Raw genomic sequence first — 21,118 nt, forward strand, 5'->3', positions numbered from 1 at the left:
CAGCTCCTCGCAGGCAGTTCTGCTTCTCTCAGGCCAGCGATGCCGTTAGCAGACACACTGTGCTGACTAGGTTTTTACAACTAGGAAGAACTAAAAATAAAACTTTCCAGGAATTTCAACAGTCCAACAGCAGCAGCACCATGTTATTGCTAACAGTGACCCCACTGCATTCCTGGGCAAGAACCCATATATATCTCTATATATATCTCTATTTATATATATATATGTATCTCAGTGCTCTACTTGTGCATATTAGGGGAATTCAGAAGGGAAGAGTTGTCTGTACAAAAGGCAAACAATTCTTGTGACATAGCAGTGTTTGGGTGGATGAACAGAACTGACCCATGTCAGAGTAGCACTTACTCTTTGTTTCTACATAAGAAGCCCCAGGAAGATGAAACTAAGACTAAGCTGATGCCAAGAAAGCCTAGAAACTGTAAAAACACAGACAGATGCCCGTGAAGGTGTTTTTGTAAGCTGTCCTTACCCCCTGCTGCCAAACTCCCAGGCAGACCTTGTCCTGACACAGCACACAGCTCCCAGCACTCCCATATGGTTTTATTTCTGAATGCAGCTGGTTATGAGACTCTCAGATGGCACCACTGTTTATTCAGAGATGGAAATGACACTTTGGGTCTCAGTTTTCAGCAGTTCTCTTTGAAGTACACACAGCCTTATAGTGTTAAAAGACTGTTTCCACTGAGTCTGCAGCTGACAAATTGAGGTGCCACAGGAGCACCGCAAAATCAGCCTCCCTTCTAATCAAAACAAAGCTTTTAAACGATAATATTTGGCTCCCATTACAGCCAATACTCAGTGCTGGACCACCACGCTGAAAGAGATGAAATGAAGCTTTAAAAGGAGGGACAAAGCGAGAGCTGCCTAGGCAGGACTAGCTCACGCGGAAGCAGCTTTCCAGAACACAGGAACACAATGGGTCTCATGCACACAGGGAGAACTGACAGCTAAACGTTAACCTAAGCCTGACCCTCTTCCCAGTCCTTCCACCAGACAGTTTTCAGTACAGGGATTCCCGAAAGCACAGAATTAGGACTCGGGGGAAGGAAGGGAATCGCACAAACACAAGAACTGGTAGTTGAAAAGTGGTGGGAATAGGCACAAAGACTGAGAAATATGCTCTGACTTACTCCGCACTATTGCAGCCTGCAGAGATTTCACACACCACAGCCCTGATCCAATTTAGTGTGGGTTATGAATTGGCAGGAACATCCTACAGAACGTATTTTTACAACGTACCTTAGCTTTATGTGATGTAACGATAGACTCATGGTCGCTTCTTTCCCTTTAACACAGGCTTTAGGATATAAACATCGCATTGAAGTGAGAAATCTTTGCCTTCCACAACACCCTGAACCCATCCTTAGCACAAGACTTCCCCTAGCACAACCACCCACAAGACATTCACCCGTTTTGACACCTGCACATTACACTGCATTCTATGAGCCAGGACTGCACTTGACCCTGAAGCAACTGAAACAAAGACATTGCCTCAACAGTGAAGTTTTTTCCTGTTAAGCAGGAATTCTTTATTAGCAGCGTTAGCGTCGCCCTGGGGATTCTCCACCATACAGGCTCCCCCGAACTAGCAAGGGACATTAGTTTCCATACACACAAATCATACATATTCATTAGATATCCTGGAAAGGGGTGTCTTATGATAATGAGTTCCCGGAATTCATTTACATAGTCCCAGCATGTGTAGTGGAAATAGGGTGAGGGGCTTCGGTGGTCGAGGGAAGAAGTAAGCAGTCTTCTTCATGGTGTTCGCTAGCTGACCTTCTTTCCAGAGCATGTGCTGTGCAGTAAAGTCCAGGTGCCTCCTTCCTAAATCAGCAGAATCATCCTCCCTAGAACAGGGTCTCTGCATCTCTCTGTTCGAGCCTGCTCTTACCTTGGTTTTCCCATTCTGGGAGTTGCCCAAGTGCCCACTGAAGGCCTCGAGTCTGCTCCCAGGGATTTCCGTTGGGAGCCTGACACGTTTCACCCAAACGGACAAAGGGACCTCAGGCACCAGCTGAGGAGTCAGGAGTCCTTGGGAGACAAATGAAGCAAAACACAAGCAAAGCTGTGAAACAAACAGAGCAAGGCACAAGCAAAGCTTTCATCCATCACAGTTTAGTCTTAATAATTGTCAGAAACTCATCTGTTTGAGCCCTTCCATTCCCTTTCACACCTCAGCACCATCCAGCAGCATAAAAATACTGCAACCAGCATCTGTTGTATACTTCTTTCCCCCTCTCTCATCTCCACCCAGGGGAAAAGCCCAGGTAAGAAAGCTTTCTGTGAAAACCATTTAATCATACATTAATACACACTGTATAAAGAAAAAGCAATGTGAAAGATGTGTACTGCCTTGCTTGGTAAGTTGGATTTCAGAAAAATAAGACAAGCTACATACAGCAAAGCTTTAGTGCAAATCACTGCAGTTTCTTTCATTTCACTTCTAACGTTTTCAAAGGTCACAGAGAAAGCCTTGGGGGAGCTGCACTCATCCATCTTGCAAAGCACAGCCTGTATAAACACAGCAGTAGAAACAACAAATGTCAACTCCTTCTGCTTTCCAGACCAGCTTCACACAAACCTGAAAACACCTGCTTGTTTCAAATCGGCTTTTGCCACCATTTTCAAAGGGGCTGCGGGGTTTGTGGGGAACACCTGGCACACAGCTCCTCAAAACCTGGCCTTGCAACAGTGCTGGCTGTTACAGTGATGTACAAGCCTGAGGATGGGCAGTGAGGGACCCAACAACAGTTGCCAGAAATAATTTTTTCCTGCTGCTCCCCTTCACAATCTAAAAATAAAAACATACACTTTTTAAAAATCAGCATACAAGTATCATGGAAAGTATTGTAACAGAGGTTAATGGCTCATTAACTACTCCTGTACTTAATGTAGCAATTAATCAATTATTTCTGTAACATCAGTTATTACAATAACTCAATATTCAGAGTGAATAATTTTACAGTAATTTGCTCTTTTTTTCCCCCAACAATCCATGCAAGACTGTTTCAAACTTTGGAAGAACACCATCAAGCATGAATTAACCTTGAGAGCAACTTACAGGCATCACTAAAATTTTCCTACACGCATGTTACATCAACCACTTAGGTATGTACTCACATTTATGCTGGGGTGAGCATCATGTCTTTTGAAAACACCACAAATAAACCAGCAAAGAATTTCATATTATCTATCATTTGGTCAAAAAAAAAAAAAGTCTTTCTCAATTAAAAGGGCAAGGCATTAAGAGACACTTATACAATCCGGCAAATATTGCTTCTGCACTTGAGGGCAAATTACACCTTATTGTTAGAGCCAACTTCACACGTTCTCATGTTTCCAAAAACATGTGTGCCTTAGGCACTGAAGTACAGTAACAGGGTTCCCCTGTGGGCACTGAATCTAGCAGTGGAAATGAATCATGCTGCCTCTGAAAAGTGCTATTTTTAAATTCTTGACCTGGTTTAATACTGGATGCACTCAAACATCTCACTTATCCAAACTTGGTGGTCTTAGAGGCACGTTTCTGCTAAGTGAAGGCTTATAAAGAATTTATTCAATTGCTACCTATGATTTCTCTAATGCAACAAAGCGAGCAGTAAAATACTAGCCTTTTCATCAGTTTTTCACCACTACCCCTTTCAGTCAAGCGTTCAACCTCTAACGACCTCACTGGCTCTAAAAACATTCCTATTTATGTCTAGAATCCCAACACAATTAACCAAAGTTGAATAAAAACCACAGTTTAACTGAGGTTTCTCTTACTTTTCCTTTACTGAGAAGGGACACCTGATTTTACAGGTATAAATACGTACTTATACACACACTATATTACATAGAAAGGTCCTATTTCAGTGTGCCAGTGTACTGGCTACCATGAGTTAACCCAGCAGCCTGTCACAGCTTTCAAGTCTTTCTTAACATGCAGTGCTTTAACCCTGCATGTACTGCACACTGCCTTTGAAAAGTTCACTGTGTCACAAATGAAGAAGTTTTAGGCATCTTCAAAAGTACTTTCACGAAGCCTAACTTTTTGCTGGAGCACATCTGGCTCAGATACCTTTAAATATCTTAACTAGTGACTGACACATGCCCATAGAGTCTCAGAACTTGACATGGCTTGCCACAAATCAGTTCTTCAAGCCCTCAACTTTATTAGTCTTCACATTTAAGCAAGAAATTTAAAAACATTAGAAAAATGTAAACCTTTGGTTTGGAAGACTGCTACAGAAACATCCTGAAAGAATTCTCTCTTGGGGAACTGCCAGAGGCTCAACACGAATTTGATATTCACGTATTTTAACAAGGCTTCAACTAGGCATTGTTTACAATTTCTTACACAACTCTGGGACAACTTTCATTATGAATTGCTGCTCTATTTCTCTCCTTCCATTAGCTACACCAAGAGTACAGAGATTCCTGCAAGTAGGAACTTTGGAGTAGCTCACTCAAGTAAGTGTCCTAAAGGGAATATGCAGTGTAAAGACATGATTTGAGTCAGCTGTGAATCTAAGCCCTCAGAAGTACCCATCAGGCAGTTAATCCAGTCCCCAAAGCTCCTTAGGCTACAGCTGAAAGCAGGAATGAACATCTTTTGATTCTAGCCTATTGCTCAAGAGGTTCAAATCAAAATCTCCAAGTTAAGTCAACTTTCCAAGAAACATTCTGAACTCAGAACTCACACAAAATCGAGGTATACAAAAGGCATTAAATATTTATTATAATTACAGCAGTTTTACACAGGAAAGTTAAAAATTAAAAAAATATCCCAATTTTTGGATTAATGATTTTTCACGGTCAGCAGGTCCCTGGGATATCTGTAGGCACCTTTAAGAGTTCTTCAACTTCTTCTTGTAAAGCCTCAGCTTTTTCACTCAGCAGCATCTATAATTAAAAAAAAACAAACCACAAAAAACCCCATTAGAAGACAAATACAAAGATTACACCACTGTTTCTTTCCAAACTTGCATCTGGTTTGTTAGAACTGCTGCTGCTGCTCACAGGACCACGGTACCTTTACCTCAGAGGACTAACGTTTTCACAAGTACTACCACCAAACGTTTTTTACTCTTTAGTGTATACCCATATGAAAAACAGTAACACAAAAATTCATAAAGTACACAGCTGTTTTTTTCAGTTCTGCCATCACGTAACACACAAAATTTAACAGAACATAACACTTCTAGACAAAACCTGTTAACAAGAGCATCTTTAAACATTTGTTTTCCACATTGGAATAAACATTTGGAGGTTGCATCTGCCAAGTTGCCAATTTTTGCTTTATACAAAGTTTCTTACTACAGCATTTTACATCAGACATATAGGACCCCTGATACTAGCAACTGTTTAATCTAGCGCCCTGAACTGTTTGTTGCTGGCAGTTGGAGGGTAACAGTTCCCCCAAGCAGCACGTGTAGCACAACACACGCAAACGCTTTAACCTCCCAGTCAGAGAAAACTCCATCAGTTTAATATCTGAGCATGAGAGTGAGCTAGACAGCTGGATTTGGCACTGATGTAGATGAGAAATCTGCATATATCCCTCCTTTTGGCTCACACAGCAGCAAAAAGGCAGTAAGGAGCCTACAACGTTAAATGGCCATGACCTTTTAAGCGCATAAACGCCAAAGTTAGTCCTTTTATTCTGTGAGAATATACAAACCAAGACTTTGTTACTAGCTGCATCGTTTTTACACCAACTACCCATTCATTTATTCTAGGCATTCTCTTACTTTACTGAAAGTTTGCTGTTTTCGCAGAATCAAACATGAAACTGATGCCAGTGCAACAGCAGGTGTTTAAAGGAGATCTAGGAGAGAAAATACTACCACCTGGTAAATAAAATACCTCCTGTAATTTTTGTTTAGGCACAACGCGATGTTTCTTACAGCTCCTTTCCCTTGGATTACTTATGTGTGCCTAAGAGGCAGATATTAGGTGAAGGCCCTTCTCATGATGCATATTCAAAATGGAAAACAATTAGAAAGGGAAGAACAACAAGGCATGGGCAAGGTTAATCCTATAGCTTGTTGGTTTCCATTTCCACAATTCTGAAAATCCTGTTTTTATCACAAGTACCACTAGAATTTCTGTAAGTCCTGAGGCATTGGCAGAACTGAGTGTTTTCAGTTACGATGACTCAGCACAGAGATGAAGGTAGTCATTCGATTCCTAAATTTCATCAGACAAGCTGCCAAACTTTTTTGCCCTTTGCTTCCCCTCTGAAAAAGAGCACAACTTTCCTCTATCCTAACAAACTGTTTTAAGAAAAGTTTAAGCTTGCCTACCATTCAGGAGCATGAAGGTCAGCAATTCTCAATTCATTACTCTTGACCCTCTTCAACAAATGATGTTGTCAAGAAGATATTTCAATATATTCTCAATACAGATCAGTACTTGGATCACAAATATCCACTAATGCCTTTACTAGCAAACTGAATCCTTCACTTTTAGTGTCATATGTAATTTGACATATTGAAGTTCTGAAGCAGGTCTCTGCAACTTTATTTCTAACTTACCTTGGCAGATGAAACAATTTGTTTGGCTTGACGTCGTGACAAGTGCTCAATCGTCTTGACCAGAGTTTCTGGATTTGCATTGGCCAAGTGTGCCAAAGTTTTGTACCCTGCATTATAAAGCTGTTTCGCTCGTGCCTGCAAGTCCAAAAGCGTGTTGGATTATTAAAACAAGCAATACAAACTACCATTGAGTGCCAATCTCTGCACCAACCTCAAGCATTTTGTGTTTGTTATCAATTCAATTCTCTTTGATTTATCTTTCTAAGAACATGAATACTCACAGAGGATCTTTACTCCCCCAGAATACAGCTTTATTGCTAAGATTTACCTCCCCATGCAATCCCACCCAGCAATTAGGAACCCATTTGTGATTTTCCTCTTTTGTTACATTTTCTGCATTCACTGCCACTGTTGGGAACAACTCTCACATTCTTTGAAGGTGTTTAAGTGAAAGGAGGGCTGATTTTATCCGAATTTTTCCACAGTTTTCACAGAACAGAGCTTTCACAAAATTCCAGAAGATACTATACTTTCCTGTTTCAAGCTTATAAGTAATTTTCCCTTCAGTAACACAATAGCTTTTTATTTCTCTAGTTTTGTGCAAAGTCATAGCTGTGAGCTCAGATATACAGGAGATAGCAAGGGAGAGATTCTCTGGAATCTGATCCCCGCCAGTGGAAGGGGGTGTGCATTATCTGCTTCTCTTCACTTGATCCTGTTGCTGTGTAAGGCAGCCAAGCAGTATTTGCTTAACAGAGGGGCTCCAGGCAAATGTTTTTTGCAAAACAAATACTACTAGAACTTTAAAAAAGTTTAAATTAAAATACATTTCTATACTAGTAGGGGAGTAACTTAGTATACCCAAGGCTTTAGTATCCTGAGTTATGAAATAATACCCACTTGATGCACAAGTGTTACACCTCCAAATACTTGGTTAATTATCTTTTGCTTCCCCCCCCCCCCCCCCCCCCTTAAAGACAAAGAATAGAAAGACATTTATTTGATGGTGTATGTAGGGGTTTTTAGCATCCAACACATAACAGCTTACAATACATTATCTTCCTCTATGGTAACTGAGAGCTGTGAATGTTCATTGATGTGAAGTAGGTGTCATTAATTTCATCAGAAATAACCACAAATTGCCAGCAACTATTTTCTGTACTTTATCTGGCTGTTAGATCACAGTATGACTGATGACACAGAATCTTTCCCCACTAATGACTTAATCTCATTACAAGGTTTTCTCTTTGAAAACTGTGTAAATGTGCAGAAAATTTTCTCTTTCACTACAACAACCTTAAGACTGATTTTACCATTTTTTGCACAGAAAGCTAAGCAAATCACATCTGTTCAAGATGACAGTCTACCTGCTACAAATATCAGCTCTTGGTATAGTTTTAACTCCAGTGCAGAAGTACCTTGGTTATAGCAATAATTTTGAAGAGTTATCTTCAAAATACAACTTCATGCTGTCCAAGCTATTTTTGCCTTTACATAGAAATGCTCCCATATGGAGTGAGCCATGAAAAAAGACTACTTAGCTTTCACATCTGATTAAGAAAGTTTGATATATACAAACAAAAAACATTAAGCTCTAAGTCTCCATTGTTGTTTAGCTTCTCAGAATAAAACCTTGCTGCCACTAAACTCAATGGTTTGCTGACAAACTGAATTCTACAATAGGCTGGACAAGCAAGTTAGATCACTTTGCAAAGAGGTCCAGTGATTACTCACAACCTTGCACTGAAACCCAAAAAATTTTCTACTTTAATAGCAGTCTTCAATTCAGAGACTGGTTAACTTTCTTGCTTAAAATACATGTAGCACTGCAAGTGCTTTTTACAATCTTTAGCCTAAGATCCCAATAGGACTTCACATATTTCTGTGAGGATCTTCTAAACAAATATGTAAATTCTTATTCCTCTTTACTCCCATGAACTGAAGAATCCTTACCACAAAAGAAACCTGCACTCTGTTTTCCAATCGAGTATACAGCTAAATTATTGTCCAAATACAGCATTTTCACTGTTGCTGTGGTAGCAGCCAGAAGAAAAACATTATTGGCTCCAGCTCACATTTCCTCAACAGACCACTTCTTCCCCAACCTCCAGGACTGTGGTGGTGCATCTGCACTATGCCAAATTCTCAACAAAAAACTAACTTGGTCTTCCAGACATACTTGAAAGACACAGTAACATTTAAAATACAAGTTTATATTGAAAAATCTCACAAAGCCAGATTTACTAACCTCCAGAACCCCTGCTACCTCCATCAGAGGGATGAGTTCTGTCTTAACACAGTACGTCAACTGCTTGGTAAGTTCTGTCAGCAAGGCTTTATAAACCCAGAATTCTTCCAATTCCTGCAGAGACAAAGATCACTAAAAAAATCAGATCTTAGGTTCTGTATTTGGGGGGTATGATTGATAAGAGGTCAGCTATGGCAACCAGCATATATTTGACTTTTAGACAGAAGAAAGTTATCCTTTCAGCTAGTTGCAGAGTTGTGTTCAGCACTCTTCAGCTGAACATCCCAAAGTTGGGGCAGTTCTGAAGGTTAAGCAATACATTATTTCAATAGAGGAAGAAAATCAAGAGAACAAGCCAAGTCAACTGTTTTCCTGAGATGACATTTCACAACCAGATGGCCTTATTTCCAGGAGAAGGGTAAAACTGTTCATTATTTCACCAACAGTGCTGACACTGATCAACGCCCTGCAGTCTGTATATTTTTCACATTTTCAGTGCATAAAGGTTACTTTTAATGTAAGAAATATCACTGTACGAGCGTGCTTTTCTGAACAGGAAACATAATTTTAAACAGGAAAGGGGAAATACAGTATCTGTGTTCAGTTCTAATGTAAGAACAAAACTCCAGATTTTGCAAAGCCAACCCCAAAGAATTTATCGGAATTAACAAACTACCTCACAGAAATGTAGAACACAGGAGGCGAACGAGGCAGCAGAATTAAGGAGATTTTGTACATATCCTCGGGACATATTAAATTTCTCTGAAACGCTCCATATATTGGTCTCTTTCAGTAGGGCATAAAGGACAAATGACAGGTAGAGCCTGTTTACCACAGCACTGTCCACGTTCTAGGAATAAAGCAAGTTCGAGTTCAGAGCCAGTATCACATTCAAGATATCCTGTTAGGGCTACAAGGAAATTTTTAATCTCTACTCCTTCACATCTCTAAAACATGTCTATGTTATAACCGAAGACATTAAACAACATCAAGAAAACCAACCAACGAGGTTAAAAGAATCTTAATAAGTAGAACAGTAATAAAGAATGCTAGCAGAAAAATCATCTAGAATTTGTAAATAATCAAGTGAAATGACTAAACTGTCATCTTAGGTAAGAGAAATCTCCAGCCTACCTTTCTGATGGCTTGACCAGAAGCCTTTTTTGTAATAAAGCTTTCAGGTACTCCCACAACATCCACTACTTTTTGCTCTGCTGCACTTAGCTGGTTGAACTAAAATAAGATTTTATAAAGAATTTTCAAATATTTAGTTCTCTTATTATTATAGAAAACACAAGTCTATTACTCAAAGTGAAACAATGTTTTTCAATATCTCTATATAGTACTTAGTCACTAGACACAGTCAGATCTGCAGCTTCTTTGCCTACTTGTTTGAATTATCTGTAGCTGTCCATCTCCGAATGCCACATTTCAACAAAATTAAATAGATTTTAGTGCTACCCCTAGTATGTAACACTTTACAGTAAAGGGCGAAGTTGAATTATGGGTGATCTTACAGAGCGTGCAAGACTAGGACAAGGGCTGGGCTAAGGCTGACTAAGCCTAGTCTGTAGGAAGGTATTGGTCAGAGTAACAGTGGCAGTCATGACTGGAGTTAAGCATCAGACTCAGGTATCAAACAAAGATTAAGACTTAACATTCTTTAGTGGCTTTTGCTCCCTAAACTACAGATTAAATGAGCGAGCATCAGAAGGTAAATATGGCTCCTGATTAATTTAATAGTGGTTTTCTTGCAAGACTACAATGATGTGGTTACATATACCTAGTTGATAGGAAAGCCTTGTTTAAGATTAACCAGACTCTGGTGATGGCAAGGTTAGCACCAAGGTTAGCGTCAGGATTTGGAGTACTGGCAACTCAAAGAGATGTTTCACACCACTGTTTCCCGCAAACAGGGTCAAATATACATGCAAAAGAGAACTTAGGTTTTCATGCAGTACAGGAAAGCACTTCTGCCCTATGACTGAAAATAAAATAGCATATCTTAACTTTTTATCAAACTGTTGACCCACTACCTACATTTCCAATGTGCATAAACTTAAGAATTAATAAGCAGGATTACTATATGTCCCAATGCATGTTTGCTAGTAAATTCTCACCTGTCTCAAGTATATCATCCAATCTGGGCTACAATTAAAAGTCATATCATACGGAGTTGCCAGATATAGAAGATGAAGATTGCTCTCAAGAACCAGCCCTTCCAAACCTTTCTTCAATTCTCTGTAAAGAAGATTGCAGTATGCCAAGTCTATAGCCCCTATAAGCACACAACATATTGCAATTTTAAGCAGGCACACAGAGTTAAGTGTAATAGATTTTAACATAGAGTTAGTATTTCTTTGTCTTCCACAACAGCTTGTTATGCCATCTGAACTCCAGGTAAATCATTAACTTGAAGAATTGCTCTAACCTAACAGCAGCAGTGAAACAGAACTGAAGAAAGGCAGTCACCTATTTCCACGTCTGTCTATTCTGTGTGTGGTTTTGGAGTGTTTGTGAATTGCCTGGGCTTTCATGAAGTCCTGAAACAGTCTTGCAGATTGAAGGAATCTTTCAGAGATTCATCCTACTCCAATTGCTTTCCATACCCCATATCTTTATGCTATGACAGGAAAACAGAACTTCCTGATACGCTCTCCTCTATCACAATTGGTTCTACGTGTCATAGGCTTCCTTTCCCTCTTAAGTTTCCCTCTAGGTCAAGAAATCCGCCTGTTCACAATACCTGTTCATACAATGAATTAAAAAACAAGGTCATGAGCCATTTTTATTACAATCACTACATCAAATCTTTAAATAATTTTTCTGGAGTAAAGTTCTGGTTTTACTGCCATTGTGACCAGTGTTATTATACTTCATTCCCATCATGCTCAGTCATGTACAACTTCTCCATTCCTACTTTCAGTCCAGCACATCATTTAGTAATCAAAACTGTTTCTCTACAACTTTTTTCATTGCAGTTTCATATGGGAAAATGTATCAAATTGAGATAATGGAGATGAAATGGTTTGTTGAAATAAAGATTGTAATAAGAGCAAAAAAGTCTTACCTTTGTATGTAGCTTTACCCAACAGTGTGATTGTCAGCGTACATTTGGAATTGTGGTCCTTCGCAGATGTTCTTTCTTTTAGGAGTCCTTTTTCTATTAGATTTTCTAGCCCATCTTTAGTTATCTCAGAAAGGCTCTTCTCGTTAGACAGCAGCTGCTGCTGAACACCCAGCAACGTACTGCACATAAAACTGTCGACTTCCTCATGGGTAACTGCTATCTGCATCAGTTTGCAAGTGATTAGCATATTTAAAGATGTCATTTCACATAATACATTCCATAAGCTATATGAAAAAATTTACTGAATAGAGCAGTCTGAGATCCTGTTAATGTGTTTCTACAGAAATTCACAACGAATAGAATGATAGTCTACGATGGATCTGATGGGACTGCTCTCCATCTGTTCTATTATTCTAGCTACTGCATCACGTTAATGTGTTTCCACTTTATTTTTATTTTGAATCAAGTATCAGAAATTGAAATATTAATACTGTAATGAATCACATGGTAGATATAATTGACTTTTACACAGTAGGAAATTGTCATGTTACGTGATTACTTGACAACTGAGTTAAATCAAGAGACTAATCAAATCTTTGTCCTTCTTATCTGATTAGAAACTGTTCTGGAACTTGTAAGCCAATCTGTTTAAAAAGTCTGTTTTTTTCTATAGAATCAACAGATTAGATTTACTTAGCATTCCCAAGCACTTAAGTTACTCACAGAGAAGAGTTAACTGATACCTTCAGCCCAACCAAAGATAACAACAGGCTCTGTATTCCCTTGGTCAACTCCACCAGAAGATTGCTGTAACAATTCTCCAAAGGACTGTTAACTAAATCTTGAACCTAAAAAAAAAAGCAAGAAATATCCTAGTTCAGGGAAAATTTATGCATTAGTTTTACACTTTTAAGAATACTGATACACATGATTCAGCTTATAAGGACAATAAGTGTAGACATCTAAAGTTTACACTTCACATCTGAAAACAAAACACATAAAGTTAAGTTTATAGGTATTATTACATAAGTCAAATACTTGCAACATTAACAAGTGAATAAAAATGAAGCTAGGCAGCTCAGGTCCTCCTGTTTACCCCACCCACTCAATCCAACAATTTAAATTACCAACAGCTTTGTAAAAATTACCAAGTGTTTGTCTTTTTCTTGCACTATGAGAATACTTTCTCCCGCACTGTCAATACCAGCTCGACCAGCTCTGCCAATCATTTGCTTATATTGGCTCTTCTTCAGGAAGTCATTAGCAACGTAAGGAGCTCTAAGAATAACCCTGTAAAGAAGTCTTTAGTAAGTTATGCTTTATATTAAAAGTACTAAATGCAGCAATAGAATTTTACAAATGCATTGTTCATATATGGCCCTTGCTGAGTAACTAAGAAAAACCAAATGCACCTGTTTGAACAGATGTGTAAATCAACCACGAAAACATTTAACAATTTAAGGTTAACTGAATGATAAGCCGTGTTGATCATGTTTTGCAGAACCTCTGGAACTAGCCTTTACATCTACTCAAAGGCCTCAGTTTAAGAGTGGAAAAAAAATCACTAAGACATAAAATAAACCCTGCTAAAAGACATAAGCAACACTGACTATACATCAGTTATGCTAGAAAGACAACACTTGTCTGTATGTATTTTTTTTTCCCCCCTCAGATGCATTATTCCAACATAGATGCACACAAAACTGGATTCTTTGCAAACACTCTGTGGTCATACAGAGTACAGCAGCCATATCATCAGCACTTGTATAAGAAAAGATAACACATTTTTGTGTTAAAACATATTCAAACTGTGTCTCCTTAGAACTAAGATTTGACAATTTAAACACTGTTCTTGGGTAATACCTAAAGAAAACATCACAAATTCATTATTCTTCTGAGTAACTTTACTAAATTACTGAAGCATTTCCTCAATTTATTAAAATTTCCTTAATCCATTTAGGTAAGTGCTCTTCAGCATTCTGAGGGACTTGCTACTGATTCACATTTCCTATGTAAGAATTTTACAGTCTTGTGTCTCCTGAGTTGAACACAAAAATCTTAACGCTTCCAATTTGCTAGTAAAAAGTAAAAGCAGAACCATACTTTCAATAGCTCCAATACTTCCAACGTATTAAAGCAATGTTTTTACAAAGCAAAAATCAATGCAACAATGAAATGTTTCAGGTACTAACCTTCTAGCTGGCAGGTTGACTCCAGCAGCTAAAGTAGCTGTGCAAGCAAGTAGACACAGGACACCTGTAGAATATGCTTCTTCTATACTTTTTCTTTCATCATTTGTGAGTCCACTATGGTGATAGGCAATACCAAAAGGGATTGTTTGCTTCAGAACAGGACAGATGCTGCCATTTCCAATATTCTTTAGGTTCTGGATGAGATCTTGTTTCTCTTTCTCCCTGTGAAGTCTAAATTCTCTTCAGGGAGGAAAAGCATTTCTTTAGGCTTTGCTCAATCATTAACTACTTACAAAGAAAAACAAGAGACATGCTTACTGTCTGTTCCTGTTCATTATCCATTCCTCCAACAACTAGGTTGGAGAAACAGTTATTTCCAGTAACTTTAAAATAGCAATACAGGAGACTGATCTTTTCTTGTTTGTAGGCACAGAAGCAATCAAATACTGACTAGGTCTGGGTATCCAGTGCACTGAAGAAAGGAAACGGGGCCAGTATCAACTTGCACTGAGGATTAAAGGTACATCAAAACCGGTTTCAATTTGGATCGCAAGGGACAGGTTTAGTTAGTTTCAGTGTAATTTCTTCCTACATAAATTTTAACTTTGCTAGTCCATTATGAGTTGATCAAACTACATTTAAATGGAACCAAATGTAAGTCTGCTTTATTAACAAAGCCTGGTTTAGATTTTACAACTTACATTCACAAAGCAGGCATGGAACAGAGATGAATTTAGCATGCTTTTCCTTTTTTCTTTATTTGTCCTCTAATAACCACTTTTTCCAACTAGTTTGTTTAAAAAATAAGATTTTTTTTTCTTGATAAAACATTTTTTTAATGAGCCTTGAGCAGTTTGCTATCAGTTAGGCAGTTAGCAACTTCACAATTCCATATTCCAAGTATTTACTTCTGATCACCAGAGATCACTTGCAAGCTAGTGAAGATAAATCCTAAAATTCTGACCAATTGTTCCATATATAATTAAAAAAATCATGACAAACTTACTTCTTGAGGTACTTGCACACCATTGAAGCCACATTTTCACAGTTCTTTTTAGTGGGACAGAAGATTAGGCAGGAATATTCAGGAATAACTTCAGTAACCAGTGCAATGATGTGGTCTGGATCTGCTTTCTCCAGATTACTAGAATACTATCATAAACACAGGTTGACAAACACTTAACCTTAGAAATTAAGTCATAAACTAAGTATTCAATACTTGTTCTCAACCGTTGCTAGAATACTCCCATTTGGTTTAACATTACATAATTGCAGGAAGTTGTAGAATAAGCTTTGCTCCCAGTCCTCACTTGAAACGGTTTATTAACACATCTAGCTTGAACTGAGGGATACATGGATGTAAGAATTTAATGCTTTGTTTTTTCTCTTTAACACTTCAATTTCTTTTAGCAACACCACAGTGATGTTACTTGTGCTACCTGCAGTCTACCAAAACACACATTTTTCTTTTTAAATGTTTGAAGGAGTACCTACAAAGCAGTAATAAGCAACAAAAAACCAAAAAAGATGTCTTCTTTCAGTATTGTCTAAGAGTGATCAACTGTTGAGAAAATTTACCCCAAAACAAAAAAGCACTGGGTATCTGGAATACTCAAACCCATTGCTCTTCATGTATCAAAATAATGAAGAAACCTCTCTACCTTAAAAAGCAGTAAAGGAGTGAAAGTCAAGTTAAGCATTCAGTATTTTAAAAAACTTTTTACCTCCCCAAAGCCTGTCATTTTCTTTCTCATAGGCATTACAAATGAACTATCATGTTTAAGTAATTGCTTTGGTAAAAGCTCTATAAACAAATCAGTATAAAATAATACATTTTATAACTATAGTTCAAAGAAACTATAAGCACCTCAGTTTTACCTTGAAATTAAGGAGACGTGAAAAAGTAAAGCCATTCTCTGTTTTGCTGTCAACTGCATAAATGGTGTCTCGTATCTTTATGTATTCCTTTAACTCTACCTAGGGAGATACAACCCGTAAACAGAAACTTCAGTTAAATTAACAAGTCTTCTCTAAAGATTAAGCTATTACTGGTGTACACCTATTGTTTTTTCTATGCATCGCATTTCATATACATATATACTTGCGTGCACACAAGCCCATACTCCACCCCATGAAGAACTTTTAAAAGTTGTTTTAATTATTTGCCTGGACAAAGTGTCTAATTATAACAAAGAATGTGACAAAAATTGTACCACATGAACTACTCATAAGCCATTGTCACAACAGCATTCAAGCACCAGTAGTACAGATTCCAGTTATATCAAATGAACTGTGATGATTTATCACAGTAGCTGTAATTTGGAAGTTGGTTTAGTTAAAGTGACACAAACGGCTTAACACAACAATAGAAAGGTAGTTGCATTCGTGCATTTACAAGTGCATAGTGCCATTTACTCTGCTGGTACAACTGCAAGCAGTAGCAGGCATTATATTACATTACACTGTGAAATCAAGCACAAAAGCTGTGACAGAATCCTAAACAGATTTGCTATAATTTTAAAGCCAACTATCTTCTTTACTAGTTTATGCTATCTTGTGTACAGACCGGTCTAAAATTATTAGTATAGTACTCCGCTTGCAGGAACTTCTGCAGGTCTCCAACATTATTTAAAGTTGCACTCATTCCAATGATTTGCGTGTTTTCTGTAAAACAGAAGTTGAGATTAATTTATTGCCGTGTTAACAATTTTTAACACTTCTGCTCAGTATTTAATTCATTAATTTGCTTTTATATCATCAGTCTTCTAAAATGCCAAAGTAGCAGGTTTGAAGGGGGATATAGCTAAGAAATATTATCTGAGACATAAACATAAAAAAAGGAATTCTTCTCTATAGAAGCATTTAATTGGAATGGTTAAGGGGCTCCTACAAAGAAATGGAAGATGTTTGACAACACTCAGGATTTCCCAGAGAAGTAGTATCAAAAAAGCTTCAAAAACACCCAGCCCATCATTGCAGGGTCAAGTGACCAACATTTAAACAAGTAAACACCATTACTGCATGAGTCATGCCATGTTTTGCAAAAGCAGACAGAACACCACAAATCCAGAAAGCAAAAGCATGACTTCTCTCTAGAGATGCCACCACTACAGCACTTTAATAACATTAACTGCAGCCAGGACTTACTACTAGTGTAAAGAATTTTTGCAAGGGTAATTTCCAGAGTTGCTCCACGACTTCCTTCACCAAGCATATGCAGCTGTGCACAGAAAATGCAAGAATATTACTGAGTTAAGAGTACTTCTACAAAAAACAGATTATGTAGTCCTAAACAAATATCGCAGGAATGTCTTTGTTGGGCTTCCTGGTATCGCTCTGGTAAATTCTGACTGCTAAGCTTCTTCCAGAAGTACAGGCTCACTGAAACGTTGTTTAAGAATCACAGAAAAAAACACATGAGAGCAAATGTAAATAACAAGATTTACCTTCCATTTAACTAGACCATAACCCACACAAACAGTTAACTCCTGACAGTGAACAGTCAACATGGAGATCTTGGTATTCACCTGCCTAAAGCAATTTTAAACAAACCATGTTTTAAGCAACACTTACAAGGGAAGTTAATCTAAAAAATCTTCTAGAGCCAGCTACTTCCAGAAAAAGTAGAACTTAATTCTTAAGCTGCCTTCTGTTTAGAAGCTACTGTGTTAAAGTAAGGTCAGCCTGAAGCTTTTAATGAATTAAACATCCCTCTTAGATGTTATACACGTGACAACCCCACAATCAACCCTTCCGAGCACAATTCAGCCACACCACTAAACAGCAGGAGGGGCAATTCTCACAGTCAAATGTCACTTGCTATTTTTTTCTAAGGTTTCATTTAGTCGTTATTAATACCAGACAGAAAGTCCCATGATTTCACATTTAGGCATTCAGTTCTGGGATTCATAAAATACATTCCATAGGATTAAAATTATTTATGTTTTTTCTAATCCATTAGAGATGTCTAACTGACAAGTAGTTACTAAGTAATTCACCATCAGTCACTAACACAGTAGATACCTCAATATAGAATCTATTCCTGATACAGCAACAAAGACTTCAGTTAAAGAAAAAGAAAAACCTTTCAATATTACAGAATTATGTACCAAGGCAGAGAAAACTTAGTTAAGTAGTAATAATGTCATGATAAGACAGCAGAAAAGACTGCTCTTTGCTAATAATTGTATATTATAAATATAAAAAATAGTACATTATAAACCTGAGTAAATCTTGTAGCATACCTCATCTACTACAACCAGACCAAGGTCATCAATTCTTTCTGTTTCAATTAAGGAATTCACTAGAGCATGTCCTTTTTCTATAGTAGCAATATAAAGAGACTTTTTTTTTCTCCTCTTGAGTGGTGGAAATCTTCCTTTACTTCCTGCATATTCTTCAACCAGGAAGTCCAATTCTACCCCAAAACTTGATAAACCCCTAATCTGTAAAAAAAAAAAAAAAAAAAGAAAAAAAAGAAAAAAAAAAAGAAAAAGAGATAAATTAGAGAACAAACTAACAAACTTATGCTCATTTTGGATTTCAGAGCTGCCTCAAGAACTCAACATGCATATAACGAACACACAATCAGCTGTTTGAATTCGTAAAAACATATTAGCTATGACTACCTCTACCAACTGCAAAGTTGAAGCGTGTACAAATATTATCAAGCTTGGGTTACATCTGTTCTCCAAAGTTAGCTTTTCCTTTACATCAAAAAAATCTTAGCTTTTACTTAAAAACCATTTCTTTAGCAAGTTGGGCAGTACAGCTTTAAGACTGCAGAATTATACAGAACATTACAAAAAGCTATTATTTCAAAATTCAGCACACTTAACTTTATAATTCAGCATCTTCACCTCATAATTTAAGCCTATTTTATTATGAAATTACTGACCCTCAGAGCAGCATTTAGGAGAGAAATCACTCACTTCACACCATATAGTTGTGACAATCACGGAGTTTGCCAAAATTAGTGTTAAAACCAGCCAAGTAACAAGGCATATCAGAAAAGAGAAGCAGTATCAGAAACACTGTATCCAGACCTTTTCTTGGACTATAGCAACATACGGCAGGATCATCAGAACATCCTTCTGCCTACAGAGTAATTCTTGGAGAATTATTATTTCAGCTACAAGCGTTTTTCCACCACTGGTTGGCAATGAGTATATTAAATTCTTTCTTTGTTGTAGAGATTCTAACATTAAGCAAGCATGCTGCCATTCTGCAAAATTAAAAAAGAATTATTAGCAACCCCCAGAGGCATGTTAATCAATATCAAAATGCCTGTGTTTCATACAGAATACTTTAAAAGCCTAGTCTTTGAAACATTTTCTTCAATAAGCTGCTAAAAACTTTGAGTGATAGTCTTCCAAAGTATTCTATAATCCATATCAACCTTTCCCACCCATCTAAAAAACAAAATAACAACTTAATAAACTAAAACAACCACTTTCCAACATGTTTTAGATTAAATATTACAACTTAAATATTTTTACAGCATAATGGGTAAAACAGGCAATGCTTCAATAGCAATTTATTTTTTTTCCAACAAACCATTAATTACATTACCATAAAGCGTTTCAATCCCTCGAAATTGTCTGAATAGATCTTTAACTTTGCTAGGTAATCCATAAAAAGGGCCTATATCAGCAGAAGATGATTCAATAGCTTTCCTAGCAACACAAATCTCTTCAGATAAAACAGCTTCTTTAAGCTGTTTGGTCTTAGAGACCTGCAAAGTCTGGGCTTTGGCATTTCCAGTCATAGCACTTTTCAGATGATCTTTAAGACTCTCAGCTTTAAGTAAATCACACTTAGAGTCTGAGGAAAAGTCAGTAGGTCTGTTCCCGTGTTCAGCATCAGGACAAAAAGATGATGGACTCCTGATTTTGACCGAGGAAGAACTCACAAATTTATTCCTGATTTCTGAGATTGAAGATAGTCGAGAATCAGAAGAAAGTTCATTCACTTCCTCAAAATACAAAAGTTGTGATGATGGCAAGTCATCTAAAATAGATACAGTCAGTTCTTGATTGCTATCCACTGGGTCATTTTCATTCATTTGGAAACCCTCCTCTTTATCGGCTTTAAAACCAACCATATTTTCTGAAGTAGAAAAATTATCTTTTTTCTGGTGAATTCCTGACTGAAGATTCCCAAGGACGATTTCTCCTGCTTTTATATCCGTATTTTTATCCTGCAGGTATTTCTGCTCTATATCATCAACTTGAGCTAGGAAAGAACTATTTCCATAAAAGCTGTCAGGGTCACCAAACATATCCTCTTCGCTATCGTTACTACACTGTAAAAACATAACAGTGAGTATTAATGCTCCGAAGTAACACCCAGGAAGGCGGCATAACTTGTACAGCACACACATCAGATGCAAGTCACTTAGGTGTTCACCAACTTCACAAGCACGTAAGTGTTTTTCTGATGTTGTTTGAAAAAAATTTAGCTTGACTTCTAAAGGAATACATGCTTTAACTCTGTGAAACTTAACCTAGAAGCAGACAGGATGCCTGCACAGATACTTTATGGCGATGATTAAAGCTAAACCCAAACCGCATCCCCTCCTCGTACAACGGCCGGCCCTCCCCGATCAGTGCCCCGCAGGCTCGGTCCGGGCCAAGCCACCCTCCCGGGCGGAGTCTCCCCGCCTCGATACGCAGCCCCGCACCCGCCATCCCCGTACCGGGATCTCCGCCGAGGGCCCCTCGCCATCGGAGCTTGGTCTCTTGGGAGCCACCGGCGAGCAGACGGCGCTGGGCTGCACCGGGGCCCGGCCCCGCTTACGGGTAGAGGCGGGACGGCTCTTTCTCCGCACCGCGAGGCTGGGCTCGGCCATCACCGCCGCCCCGGGGAGCTGGATGTCACCCCCCGACCGGGGCTGCCGGGAAGCGGAGCGCAGACTGTCACAGCAGGACAGGGCGAGGGACGGCCGAACCGCCGGAGAAGAGGGCCGCCATAATGCGAGCAAGGCCCCTCTACCCGCTTCCCCTGACATCACTTCCGCACCGCGCCACTGCCAGCAAGGGAGCGTGACGGCGCGGCAGCCAATCGCCTG

General features: G+C 38.4%; 1 protein-coding gene across 1 annotated transcript; it reads right to left on the reverse strand.

Annotated features, from left to right (window-relative positions):
• Positions 1-4,717: 4,717 nt before the first annotated feature.
• On the reverse strand, positions 4,718-21,046 carry HELQ (helicase, POLQ like). The gene is made up of 18 exons (XM_074867438.1): positions 20,747-21,046; positions 19,621-20,353; positions 19,095-19,273; positions 18,294-18,494; positions 17,197-17,269; positions 16,616-16,713; positions 15,928-16,026; positions 15,056-15,201; positions 14,050-14,289; positions 13,006-13,147; positions 12,601-12,705; positions 11,858-12,077; positions 10,908-11,065; positions 9,922-10,020; positions 9,464-9,637; positions 8,788-8,901; positions 6,540-6,674; positions 4,718-4,905 (listed from the first exon to the last, which is right to left on the reverse strand). Exons 1-18 carry the CDS (start codon positions 20,897-20,899, stop codon positions 4,819-4,821), a joined length of 3,156 nt encoding a protein of 1,051 aa, XP_074723539.1. The 5' UTR covers positions 20,900-21,046; the 3' UTR covers positions 4,718-4,818.
• Positions 21,047-21,118: the final 72 nt, after the last annotated feature.

Source organism: Strix uralensis, chromosome 4 (assembly GCF_047716275.1).
Source record: "Strix uralensis isolate ZFMK-TIS-50842 chromosome 4, bStrUra1, whole genome shotgun sequence".
NCBI lineage: Eukaryota > Metazoa > Chordata > Aves > Strigiformes > Strigidae > Strix > Strix uralensis.